The 13,721-nt window shown below is 37.6% G+C and overlaps 1 protein-coding gene across 1 annotated transcript in view; it reads left to right on the top strand.

Annotated features, from left to right (window-relative positions):
• zmat3 (zinc finger, matrin-type 3) overlaps positions 1-13,045 on the top strand; it is a 41,901-nt gene extending 28,856 nt beyond the window's left edge. Inside the window, exon 6 of the mRNA XM_066708855.1 lies at positions 9,190-13,045. Within this exon, the coding sequence (XP_066564952.1) occupies positions 9,190-9,398 (209 nt within the window). The 3' untranslated portion in view covers positions 9,399-13,045. The remainder of the gene's footprint in view (positions 1-9,189) is intronic.
• Positions 13,046-13,721: the final 676 nt, after the last annotated feature.

The raw sequence follows: 13,721 nt of genomic DNA, 5'->3' as shown, positions 1-13,721 counted from the left end.
CTCCAAAAGAGCGCTATGTATACCCTTCAGATTCTTTAGAAAACAGATATTTTTCCCTACGACAGTGAAGCTCCAAAAGAGTTGCATTTAAGTCCTCCCGATTTATTTAGTAGAATAGCTATTTTTCCCTACGCGAGTGAAGCTCCAAAAGAGCTCTATTAAAGCCCTCCCGATTCTTTAGTAACATAGATACTTCTACTTAAGCGAGATCCGCAAGGCTGTCTCTTTAACAGGGCCAAAGCTGTTACCTCTTTCAAATGGACAAGGGTTATGTCGGTCTGGAGCTTTTTTAGCTAGTTGAGGTGGCGAGGAGATGTCTACGTCTTTAGTAACCTCGGATCGGTGAAGAAATAGTATATTTGGGGGCGGAGTTGACAGGGCACTGAAGAAATAGCCTATCACGTTAGAGTTTGGTTTGAAGAATTTAAATATTTTGGGGCGTGGGCTAATTTAAGAAGCGGCTCTGTTTACATTTGAGGCGATGGGCCCCCCTAGCCCCGGATAATGGAATGTGGTGAGAGATAGCGATCTGTAGACGCGGTGGGGGCTGTGGGACAGCTTGAGAGACACAAGATGGACTGAACTTTAGAAAATCCTGAATATGAGCAAAATTAAAAGAAATGTAATACAGAAAATGTAAATTAAAACTTTCAGTAATCAGCATAATCTCAGTAAATACTACACCAATCCAAGACCAATATTTTCTTGCATTTCAGAATATATCAAACGTATTATTTAAAGAACAGATACAATGTAAAGATTGAATAAATACAATTATGAAGTTTTAAAGGTGTGTGTGTGTGTGTTTGTGTGTGTGTATTCACAACAGCGTGCAATGTAAATGAAATGTAACGTTACTAAGTTAAGAAATCCTTAAATATAGAAGAGTTATAGAATATATATGTTATATAAGAAGCATAGACTATATATGTAGAAACTGGGAAATTTCAATACAACTCAATAAAATCAGCATTTGTAATAATATTAGTAACCAAACATCAAATTATTTTAAATAAATATGTAATATAATCCATTCATGCATTAAGATTAAGTAAATACACTCAATACGATCTCAGCACATCCTATATGTGTGTGTGTGTGTGTGTGTGTGTGTGTGTGTGTGTGTGTATTCACAACACCCGGTGATGTAAATGAAATGTAACGTTACTAAGTTAACTTTAGAAATCCTTAGAAGAACCATAGAATATATATGTAGAAACTGTGAAATTTCAATAAAACTCAATAAAAGCAGCATTTGTAATAATATTAGTAACAAAACATCAAATTATTTTAAATAAATATCTAATGTAATCCATTCATGCAATAAGATTAAGTAAATACACAATATGATTTAAGCAAAAATCTATGTGTGTATGTATATTTATATAATTTACACATTACAATAGCTTGGGGGTGCAGTCTGAAGACCTTAATGGTCTTGGTTGTATTGACAGTAAGACATTTGAACAGACTTCAGTACAACTAACTAGTAACTTATGTACAGACATAAAGAACAAAAACACAATTTAATAACGATAGTAAGTAAATGAAACTAAACCACACTTATTTAACTTAATAAATACAGTATATAACCAACATTTAACTGAGCACAGCTCTCTTTGCTAGTTAGATAGCTCTCCACGGTCAAACAGAAGCCTTATAGTAGTAACTTTCTTACAGAAATAAAGAATGCACCCCATGATGTTAAGAAAAAAAATAATTAAAAAATACTGAAGTAACTTTAGACATATTAAATATGTATTATTCATTAAGTATGTGTCTATTAAAACAGTAGATTTACACTTTTTCTAGAAAAATAATCTCCAGTCTCAGCATCTCAGGGAGTGAGACCGACCTAGCAGCACATAAACAGAATACAGACAGAGGCCAGAGGGAGCAGCAACCTTAGAGACCACAGCGAAAGACAAGCGCGGGACAGACAGGCACTTCTATCCTCATTGTCTGTATCTAAGTAATGTACAATTGTGTTGAAACATGCACAGTGTACTGAAATACATGACATACTGATGTGATTGAGTTGACTATTTCGCTACAAACGTTGAAATTTGGGAAATGCTTTATTATTATTATTATTATTATTATCATTATCATTATCATTATCATTATCATTATTATTATTATTATTATTATTTTTCGGCAGACGCCCTTATCCAGGGCAACTTACAACATCAGTGCAATATAAAATGTATTTTCTATATCAAAGTCAATTCCGGTTGTAACAAAGCACACATAGCAAACAGAAATAGTCTATACATTATATTCAAAATACTTTGTGGGCTTATTGCATATATCGATTTTATTATTTTTATTACACATAGGGCTCCTCAAGAGGAGTTTAAGCGGCGCTGTATGGGTTGGGGTGGGGGGGTCTGAGCTCAAGCATATCCAGAAGCCTTAATGTCCTGCTCTGTTTCAAGAGCCAAGTTTAGCCATTTGGCATTCCTTTTAAGTGTATGTAGTCTGGTGATAACATAAAGCTGTTTTTTTTTGTGTTTACACATGGTGACAGACAGACAGACAGACACAGCATCACCCTGAACAGATCTGTCAAATCAACAGCTAGGACCTAACAGCATATAGCTTAAGCATCTAGGGTTTAAAACGGCATCGCAGAGTCTCATTCACCCGGCCAATAGTTCACTGATTATCTTTGAAACGTGAGCAGAAACAGGACCAGCGCAATTCAGATTAATATTCTATACATTGAGCTGATGTAGCATCATTTCCTTCCTTCCTTCCCACCTTGTGTATGTTATTAACAATAAAGAAGCATTTCATAAAATAGATACCTCTCTGATTCTTATTTTGTACAAAAACATGTTCTTACCGGCTTGTGACTCGAACCCCAAATAACGTTAAAAACAAGTAAAGTAGTTAAAAAGACAAAAGTTATGCACATCAACCCATTCGATGTGTCCCTGTATAAAAAAATAAAATTGGTATTGTTTTAATGACCTCCTTGACTCCTGTACACTCTGAGTCATCCAACGTTTTGCTAAAAAGGGCTGATCTGACCGCGCTGGGGAGAAATCGGTGGGGGAGGAGAGTCCAGCTAAGAAAATAAAAAAAAAGCTCCGGCCTCTGTGGAGAGCTGCCTGAAAAGCTGCTCGTACATTCACAGCCCCTCTCTGATCTGAACGCCCTCACACAGATCCTCCAGAGCCGACCGGACAGCACAATGTCACATTACAGCAGTGCAAATGCAGGGTGTCTGTCTAGTTAGTTAGATAGTTGTATGAATTCTCAGCATTGACACTGTTAAGGCTGTACAGAAACACATGAGAACTGTAAGGTCTTGATGTTTTTATTTTTCCTTACTAAGGTATTATCATTTCCAGACAGGATCAGTAAACTAAAGGAAAATAAAATGAAATGTTTGTGTTTTAAAAGATTAATTTCACTTTACATTTGTATTGATTTGTATTACAAATAACTTCAATAATAACTAAACTGACCATCCACCACCGCCTGTCTGTGAGCGCACTAAAGACAAATTAAACTTTCCAAATAGTGACATTAAAAATACACTAACCTGAAAGTTTAAAGATTGCATCTAAGAGGGGTTTAAAATTAAATGATTGAGATTTAACAGATTAGTAATTGTAAGAATAAGTAGCATCTTAATGGTTACCTTGAATTCAGGGCAACACAGTTAATGAACGGGCAGGGCTATTAATCCTGGTTGAACATTATTCAAAATACAACACTAGTGATCATCTGGTGCATTACACAAATTGGGGGACAGGATTTCTCAGACTTTAAGGGGGTTGAACCACCGTCACACGTCCCACAGCATAGGACACTAACTCTCGTACCCCCGTCATCTGTCTGCATTACCCCTGAAATGAAAAGTACAGCCTCAACCACATCAGTTTTTCTGGTCTGTCAAGAAGTATGGTGCCATGTGTATCGCCTTTTAACAGCATGTTTAATAAAATCTTATTGATTTGTTGTTTTATTCAGCACATGTATTTTAAATCATATGAACACAGTTTTTATACTGGTGGACATATTTGGCTTTTGGATCCGATGTAAAAACTATTTTTAAGCGGGATTTGACTTGACTAGCGAAATAGTCAACTCAATCACATCAGTATGTCATGTATTTCAGTACACTGTGCATGTTTCAACACAATTGTACATTACTTAGATACAGACAATGAGGATAGAAGTGCCTGTCTGTCCCGCGCTTGTCTTTCGCCGTGGTCTCTAAGGTTGCTGCTCCCTCTGGCCTCTGTCTGTATTCTGTTTATGTGCTGCTAGGTCGGTCTCACTCCCTGAGATGCTGAGACTGGAGATTATTTTTCTAGAAAAAGTGTAAATCTACTGTTTTAATAGACACATACTTAATGAATAATACATATTTAATATGTCTAAAGTTACTTCAGTATTTTTTAATTATTTTTTTTCTTAACATCATGGGGTGCATTCTTTATTTCTGTAAGAAAGTTACTACTATAAGGCTTCTGTTTGACCGTGGAGAGCTATCTAACTAGCAAAGAGAGCTGTGCTCAGTTAAATGTTGGTTATATACTGTATTTATTAAGTTAAATAAGTGTGGTTTAGTTTCATTTACTTACTATCGTTATTAAATTGTGTTTTTGTTCTTTATGTCTGTACATAAGTTACTAGTTAGTTGTACTGAAGTCTGTTCAAATGTCTTACTGTCAATACAACCAAGACCATTAAGGTCTTCAGACTGCACCCCCAAGCTATTGTAATGTGTAAATTATATAAATATACATACACACATAGATTTTTGCTTAAATCATATTGTGTATTTACTTAATCTTATTGCATGAATGGATTACATTAGATATTTATTTAAAATAATTTGATGTTTTGTTACTAATATTATTACAAATGCTGCTTTTATTGAGTTTTATTGAAATTTCACAGTTTCTACATATATATTCTATGGTTCTTCTAAGGATTTCTAAAGTTAACTTAGTAACGTTACATTTCATTTACATCACGGGGTGTTGTGAATACACACACACACACACACACACACACACACACACACACATATAGGATGTGCTGAGATCGTATTGAGTGTATTTACTTAATCTTAATGCATGAATGGATTATATTACATATTTATTTAAAATAATTTGATGTTTGGTTACTAATATTATTACAAATGCTGATTTTATTGAGTTGTATTGAAATTTCCCAGTTTCTACATATATAGTCTATGCTTCTTATATAACATATATATTCTATAACTCTTCTATATTTAAGGATTTCTTAACTTAGTAACGTTACATTTCATTTACATTGCATGCTGTTGTGAATACACAAACACACACACACACACACACCTTTAAAACTTCATAATTGTATTTATTCAATCTTTACATTGTATCTGTTCTTTAAATAATACGTTTGATATATTCTGAAATGCAAGAAAATATTGGTCTTGGATTGGTGTAGTATTTACTGAGATTATGCTGATTACTGAAAGTTTTAATTTACATTTTCTATATTACATTTCTTTTAATTTTGCTCATATTCAGGATTTTCTAAAGTTCAGTCCATCTTGTGTCTCTCAAGCTGTCCCACAGCCCCCACCGCTTCTACAGATCGCTATCTCTCACCACATTCCATTATCCGGGGCTAGGGGGGCCCATCGCCTCAAATGTAAACAGAGCCGCTTCTTAAATTAGCCCCGCCCCAAAATATTTAAATTCTTCAAACCAAACTCTAACGTGATAGGCTATTTCTTCAGTGCCCTGTCAACTCCGCCCCCAAATATACTATTTCTTCACCGATCCGAGGTTACTAAAGACGTAGACATCTCCTCGCCACCCCCACTAGCTCAAAAAGCTCCAGACCGACATAACCCATGTCCATTTGAAAGAGGTAACCGCTTTGGCCCTGTTGAAGAGACAGCCTTGCGGATCTCGCTTAAGTAGAAGTATCTATGTTACTAAAGAATCGGGAGGGCTTTAATAGAGCTCTTTTGGAGCTTCACTCGCGTAGGGAAAAATAGCTATTCTACTAAATAAATCGGGAGGACTTAAATACAACTCTTTTGGAGCTTCACTAGCATAGGGAAAAATATCTGTTTTCTAAAGAATCTGAAGGGTATACATAGCGCTCTTTTGGAGCTTCACACGTATAGAGAAAAATAGCTATTTTACTAAAGAATCAGTCTGGCTTAAAGACAAATCTTTTGGAGGGTTTGAAAAACAGCTCAAGACCCCCACCACCCCTGCACATTCCTTCGGAACCCATCAATATGGTAATTATTCTGTGACGCAGTACAAGCACCCCCCGCACCCCTAGGAAGGGCCCCCCCCACCCCCTAGGAAGGGGCCCCCCCGAGTTCAACTCAAGTTCAGAGTCAAAAGGTCAAATCCCCCCTTAACCCCCCTAGGAAGGGCCCCCCCGAGTTCAACTCAAGTTCAGGTCAAATCCCCCGCAGCCCCCCCTTCTGAAAAAGTACCATATATTACTACTCGCAGTGTATTCAGGAACACAGAGTAATTCAAATTAAATCGGTCAAGCTCAGCGCTTCTAGTGTGAAATTACAAAGGTGAATCACGCAAGATATCACATCACGAGAGCTACAGTACAGTATCTGCGCACAAACTGCAGGGTTACAATGGGATATCTAGGCATGCAGGACTCTGTGTTATGCATGTGACTCATGACAGCAATGGTCTCCCAGTGCAGAGATGACATGAGCTCATAACAGCTGCAGATCAACAAGGTTGTCCTCTTGACGTCAACGTCATCCCTCCAGTTTGTGTGTGTGTGTGTGTGTTTGTGCTTATTTGTTGGGAGGGGGTTCAGTGTTCTTGCAGACTATAAAGATGTGACTTTTTAAGAAAGGAAGATTCAAAGTTAAAGTAGTGCATTACATTGATCAAAAGTTCAATAAAGTGTGATAAGCTTGAAATATATTAATCTTTTATTTTTATTATTTGCAGTGCTCCCCATTTTACAAATTGTGATGTATAATATCTGTGAAATGCTTCATGTCAGGTTCTGGCTTATCACTTATTTTGGCCTGTTTGTAAAAAAAACAACTTTTTAAATCTTATTGGCAAATCAGTCTCTTACATAACTGACATAGTTAAAGCTGCTCAACAGCAGAAGCCGAGAGGTTTTGGAAATGGATTTTCACTGTGTGAAGAACATGTGCTCTTGCAAACCAGGGTGAATTTGAATTGCCGTGGAGGAAAAGAAAAAAGTATCTTTGCAGCACATACAGTATCTAGCTGGTTTAGTCCTCCATGCATATCAAGGGGTTTTGTAGATCGAGGTGAAGGGATGTGTCAAACAGTGTGTAGTGCCTTCTGAAAGGAAATAGGCTGCCTAATTATTTTAATTTTATTTTATTTTGGAAGGGATATGTCATATGTCCTGGACTTAGCCATGAACGTGAAATTTTATGAACCTTTGGCAGCGAAACACATTGCGACAGTGCTCTGTCTGTCTGCCTCCCAGCCACAGCTTTGCTATGGTTTGGAAGATAGATACTCTTCATAAATACCAGAGCCAGTATGGTGAGCGTAACCTGACACAGCAGACTGAGATGCAAGTATGTCAGTAGAGCCTCACAGACACAATGAATGTCACTCAGGTGATTCAGCCAAGTAGGGTTTGCCTCCCTTTACAGTAGGGAATAGTAATGTGTGTGTGATTGAAATTTCTAAAAAATTACACATCATTTATTAAAAATACTTTTAACCAGACAGTGCAGACAAATTTAGTTGCAGACCCTGATAATACAAATACATGCTTTTGCTTTTTAGTCTTGGCAGTGTGGATTTTGTTTCTGATCTTTCACAGTTGTCTGAAAACATTGCTGAATTTACTTTAATTCAACTGAATTTATAACTGAAGGTTAGGTAGGACACAGTAGAGGTCTTCACAGGTCCAAAAATGTGTGCCCGAACCCGAAGAGACCCGGAAGTGTGCTATCCGGACCCGACTATTATTTGAAAGTTTGAACCCGGACCCGTGCAGAACCGAGAAATGCCGAAAATGTGCTACCCGGACCCGACTCGGACCCGTCTATTATTTGAAATCTGGACCTGGACCCGGCCAGGACACGAAGACCCGATTGAACCCGATCAGCACAGATACCACAGCTAATCGCTATTAACAAGTTAATTTACAAGTTGTGAAAATAAAACTTTGTCTTACCTAATGTAACGTTAGTAGCTTCTCTCCTGTCTCAGACCGTGACGCACACAGTCCATCCTCCTCGCCAGGACAGCTGGTAAAATGACATCCATGTTGTTCCTCTTGCTGATTGAAAGCGCCTGTATAATCCGCATATTATTTCAGTTCAAATGTCCACTTGCTGTCACGGTGGCGGAGGACAAACGCGACTTCGCAGCTTTGGAGTTTTTTTGTATCGGTATAATACATAACTTGAACTATAATAACGATGCTGGTTCAGTGCCACGGCGCTGACGTTAGCATTACTAATGTGCTGTCATTGTGCTCTGAGACGCGTCTGTCATAGATTTAGATACAACGTGAACGAACTCCAACTACGATATCTCAAAAATCGCGCCGACGCCAATAATGCACTCACCGATATGTCTCATGTCAATCACCGATATGGCGGAATAAGTCCCGCCTTCTAAATTAAAAGAGCCAATCGTCAGTTGGTAAAGTCCGTCGGGTATTACACACAATGTTAAACAGACCCGGGACCCGAAGTACAAGAACCCGGGTCCTCAGGTTCGGGTGGACCCGTGAAGACCTCTAGGACACAGAATCATTTAGAATGAGACAGCTTTACAAACTACAGCACACAGTCCTGTAGCCTAGTCTAAGATCTGAAGCCTGGTCTTTGTGACACCTCCATTTTAGAACAGTCTATACAAAAGGAGAGCATGAATGTGCCCTGTCCTCTGAACACAAGCATGCCTTCCCCAACTTCACTACTGCCCAGTGCTTTGAAAGTTGACCTTCAACTTATTAATATAACTTGTTTGTAACGGTAATTTTTGATTAGTAGTTGCATTCCGATAAAAAAAAAAGAATACATAAAAAAACTAATTAATAACAAACACATAAGGAAACTAATAAATACTATTAATAATCATAATAAATTATGGTCGTCCCCCAGTCCTCCTGCTAGCCCAGCCCTGACTAATGCCCCCCATCCACTCCTTGTTTTTGCTGTTTTTGTGTCCACAGGGCCTTACTACAACCCCCGGCCTCGACAGCGGATCCCCCGAGACCTGGCCATGTGCGTGACCCCCAGCGGCCAGTTCTACTGCTCCATGTGCAACTCAGGGGCTGGAGAGGAGGCTGACTTCCGGCTGCACCTGGAGAGCAAGCAGCACAAGAGCAAGGTGTCTGAGCAGCGCTATCGCAGCGAGATGGAGACACTGGGTTACACATAGACCAACAGGCCCGCAGGGAATTGAGGGGACTTGGGGCAAAGTGGAGGGTGAGGCGTCCTCGGCTAGTGATCTGTGGGAATAAGGGAAGCAGGGAGTAGGACCAGAGTGGCTTGGTGGTGAGCTGTGAGAGGAGGAGTGTGTGATATGAGTGTCTTTTCAACATCTTGGTATTTATCACCTGCTTCACCACCCCACCATCCTCTCCTCCCTGCTGTTCAAGTTAAACAACATTGCTGGATCTCTTATTTATAGTTAGTTAGTTAGTTTGTTTATTTATTTATTTATTTATTTATTTATTAATTTATAATTTTGTTTCTTTAATGCACAGTAGTGCCACCCACTGGTGAGCTAATGCCCATGGCCTCATTTCGCTTTGTCAGCTAATTATTCGTATTGACCTGAGTTTTAATTAACGTGATGCAACTAGAGCCTGGGGCAGCAGCCAAGGGGTGGTGCGTTAACCCGTCTCGTCTGTCTCATGAACAACAGTTAAATCAAGCAGGCCGCGCTTCCTGTCAGCTCTAGGTTTTGTGGCTTTTGGGATTCTGCTCCTTGTGGCATTGCTCCACTCACAAATGAGTTTAGCTCATTTGTGGATCTTTTGTTTAATTTGTTGAATTGCAGGGCAGGTGTCCACCAAAACAGTGATAGGGGGGATTGTCCTGCAAAAGGCAATTTATAATTAACCAGCTTTGTGCAAGCAAGAAAAATAACCTGTTTTTATTTAGTGCATTTATATATATATATTAATAAAACCTTTGTAGGAACTGTAATGTAGTTTTGCCTCACGTGTAAATATATTTAACATGATCTCAAATGTAAGCTAATCCATCTTGCTTGTTTGTTTTTTGTTTTAGTATCCTTGGAATTTTCAAAATCTAGCACTCTGTCTGAGATCATGATTCCCATGAGGGAATGTAAGTTACTTTTCTCACGATGTGGAGAACTTCAGGTGAATACTACAATATGAAGACTTTTTCAGTAAGAGAGAAAGATACTTTACAAAATGTATTTATTTTTAGGCCTTACATCTAATCATCTCTTATTAAAGGTGTGTGTTAGATATCTTAAAAAACAGTACACGAAGAGCATAAACTCTCTTCAATTTGTGGTACAAAAAAACAAAAAAAACAAAGCTTTGTGATTAGTTCTGTACCAGCTTACTGTGGTACTTCATGTCCATTGACAAATCTACTACATCACTGACGAGCCCTTTTTCAGTATATTAATTATAATATGGCACCATGCCTCAAAAACATTGAGTGGCTCTGAACTCCATAGGGAGATAAAAAATCTTGCTTAGTGGACTGAAAAGGTACACCAGTCCAAGGTATCTTATAGCTCTGTGATACAGATACAGTTCTATATTTTGTTATACCCGTTGTGTTCCTTAACTTGCCGAAAGTGCACACTGTTTCATTGTAGTCTAACACTGTTTGTATATGTGTATCCAGATACTGATCACTGCTTTTTATCTTTTTGAAAACTGGTGTTTTATATTAGCTTTCTTTTATTTTTATAAGTTTAGATGTTGCACTTTTTTTTTTTTTTTTACAAAATGATGAAGCCATTTTAAGGGTCAGTTAAAATATGATGTGTTATGTGATTCTAGCGTCCGCTTCACACACTGAGGCCCAGAATTCGTATGGATCTAAAGTATAACCTGGAGAGAGGGATATTTGCTGTTCTTCACTTTCATTTCCTTCTCTTGAATGCAAAAACTTATGCTAACCTTGTTCGAGTTTGTTTATGCTTAATCTAGTATAAACACAGAACATTTTCATAAACTAGTTAAACAAGAATCATTTTGACATGAGTTTAAAAATGTTGAACTGTAAATTATCATTACAATGGAATACAGAATTCAGATTCAGTAGATTCATGAGCCTTTCTGTGTGTGAAGAATATGTTCACTTGTAATAAAATGGCGCTGGACTTTATATGGTTCAAACAGCTTTGTTTCTTTTCCTTTTTTTCTCCTGGATTTGCCTGTATTATACGTTTACAGAGAGAGTTTATAAACGGGAAGTCGATCACATTTAATGCTGTGTGCTCTTGTTATATAACAACCCCCTCCCCAGTGTGGTGTCCCCCCTGACCTTATCTCACCCTAGCTGTCCCATTTCCTCATAGAATAGCAGCACCCCAGGTTCGGGGATTCACTGTCATCTCCACAGTTCAGTGTGTGTCTACTGGCTTTGGGCACTAAGGCATTTTCTATGAAGGATTATAATGATGCACAGAGATGCAGTGGTTTCGTTTTTTTTTTTAATGTTATTTATTGTTCATGATTTTGAATATGATATGGGTAATCTTAATTTCAACCAACTTGAAACCAGTGTTTATAATGTTTTGATTATTTGCTTGTTATTCCACAGCAAATGATTGTAACTGGTGTTACTTGGATTTCCCTTTTTTCTTCACCTGTACTTATTTTTTACTCCTTTGTCTCTCTTTAGAGTTAGTGTTGGTTAACCAGTTCAGCCACTGTAACAATAGCAGTTCTAATCCTCATTAAACCTACAATGCAGTCTGTGTACTAAGTTTTGGGAAAGACTAGCAATTACATTCATTTATTTAAATTTTGGAAAACATTTTTGTTTGTTTGTTTGTGCCATTTGTTTCTCAAGATTATTAGTTGTTGTTTCCTTTTTATGTCCCCTCCCATCCCCCCTACCAGCTGTGCAAGTCCACATCTGGCTGCAGGGTCCACGGTCTGTGGCTCATACCTACTAGGAATATGTTTCTCATTGCTGTTTGCAAAGCTGTGATTTCAACTGAAACAACCACCCCAAACTTACTCTGTGTGATGTATGGACATTTGCAGTTATTTATGTATATCTGTGTGTGTGTGTGTGTGTGTGTGTGTGTGTGTGTGTGTGTGTATGTATTAATTTATATACATATGTATTTACTTTCTTATGTTTATGGATCTTGCTACAGTATCCCTTATTCCTTGTGGATTACACACAGCAACATGCTGCTTTTGTTTCTCAATGGCCTGTATGCCTGCTGTCTTGCTACAGCGTACTGTTCAGTGTGATCTTTTTGTTGAAGGGAAAAAAAAAAAGTGTCCCCCTGTCTCCTATATTCTTAGATATTTGTGTTTCCGCCCCTATCTACTTTGAATCCAGGAACTCAGAGAAAAGCCATCATGTATTAATGCCCAATACCTTCCCCTTTTTTAAATTTAATTATAATTTTACTCTCACTTACTTGTAATTTTAAGTATGTACATGGCTCTTCCTGAATTAATATATATATATATATATATATATATATATATATATATATATATATGTAACCATAGTGCCTTCTGTAATCACCAGACTTTTCATGGAAGCTTCGTTGTGGAGAACCATTGTTCAGCACAGTATTTTTTACTTTCGTGAAATGCTCCATGTCTTGTGCAGGCAGCTGAGCTTTTGCGGCAGTGTAGTAGAGGCGTGGGCTTTGTTATACATCTCACAAGTACACTTAAATTGGGTTAACTTCCCTTTAGAGACGAATGCAAAAATGTATTGAATGTATATTTAAAGAAAACCAGAATGACTTGATATGTTTCTTGTTTTGTTGCTGAGAATTATTTTGAACACATTAAGATATGTATTGATTTTAACCATTTATTAAAATATCTTTAATGTTTATTAACTGTTTGCTGTCATTCAATTTGTTGCAGTGTTGTCAATCTCTTATTGGAAATTTACACTGGCTCACTGTTTGTGGTCTGATCAGCAGAAGTGTGGGGAGTGATACAATTAATAGATATGGATGACAATTAAGTTATACAGTAGATATCTTGACTGTAGATCAATGGTTCTTAATGTGTGGACTAATGCAAATGCAGGTTGATCCTATATAACTAAATAAATAATGACAATGTTTATACCTTTTGTTTTGGACTATAATTAATATTTTAACTCTTCATTAATTTAAACATGAAGATAAACTATCCTGATTAAATTAAAGCATTTTTTGATGAATGATTCAATTAAATTTATATCTTACTGGCTGGCCATTCCTACTTTTCTGCTACACTCTGTTAGACTATTCGCAATGTAGCACCAGAAGATGAGGTAAGTGCACTGGAGGTTGTAGGGTTAAATGTAAAGGTGGGATAACATCTAAATGCCCCATCAAAAGGCATCAACGTATAGCTGCGTTTAAAAACAAAACAAACCATTTTTATGTTCTGGTAATTTGAATAACATTGTATTACTGGTATTTAGAGAGAAGCAAATGCACTTTGTTGCCAGGGGTGGGGGGCTGGGTAGTACGCCAAAATGTTTGCATCAGCTGAGTGGTCCGTGGGCCAAAAAAGTT

This window comes from Amia ocellicauda, chromosome 7 (assembly GCF_036373705.1).
Source record: "Amia ocellicauda isolate fAmiCal2 chromosome 7, fAmiCal2.hap1, whole genome shotgun sequence".
Classification (NCBI taxonomy): domain Eukaryota; kingdom Metazoa; phylum Chordata; class Actinopteri; order Amiiformes; family Amiidae; genus Amia; species Amia ocellicauda.
The sequence above is the reverse complement of the archived record's forward strand: the minus strand, read 5'-3'. Positions and strand labels throughout refer to the sequence as shown.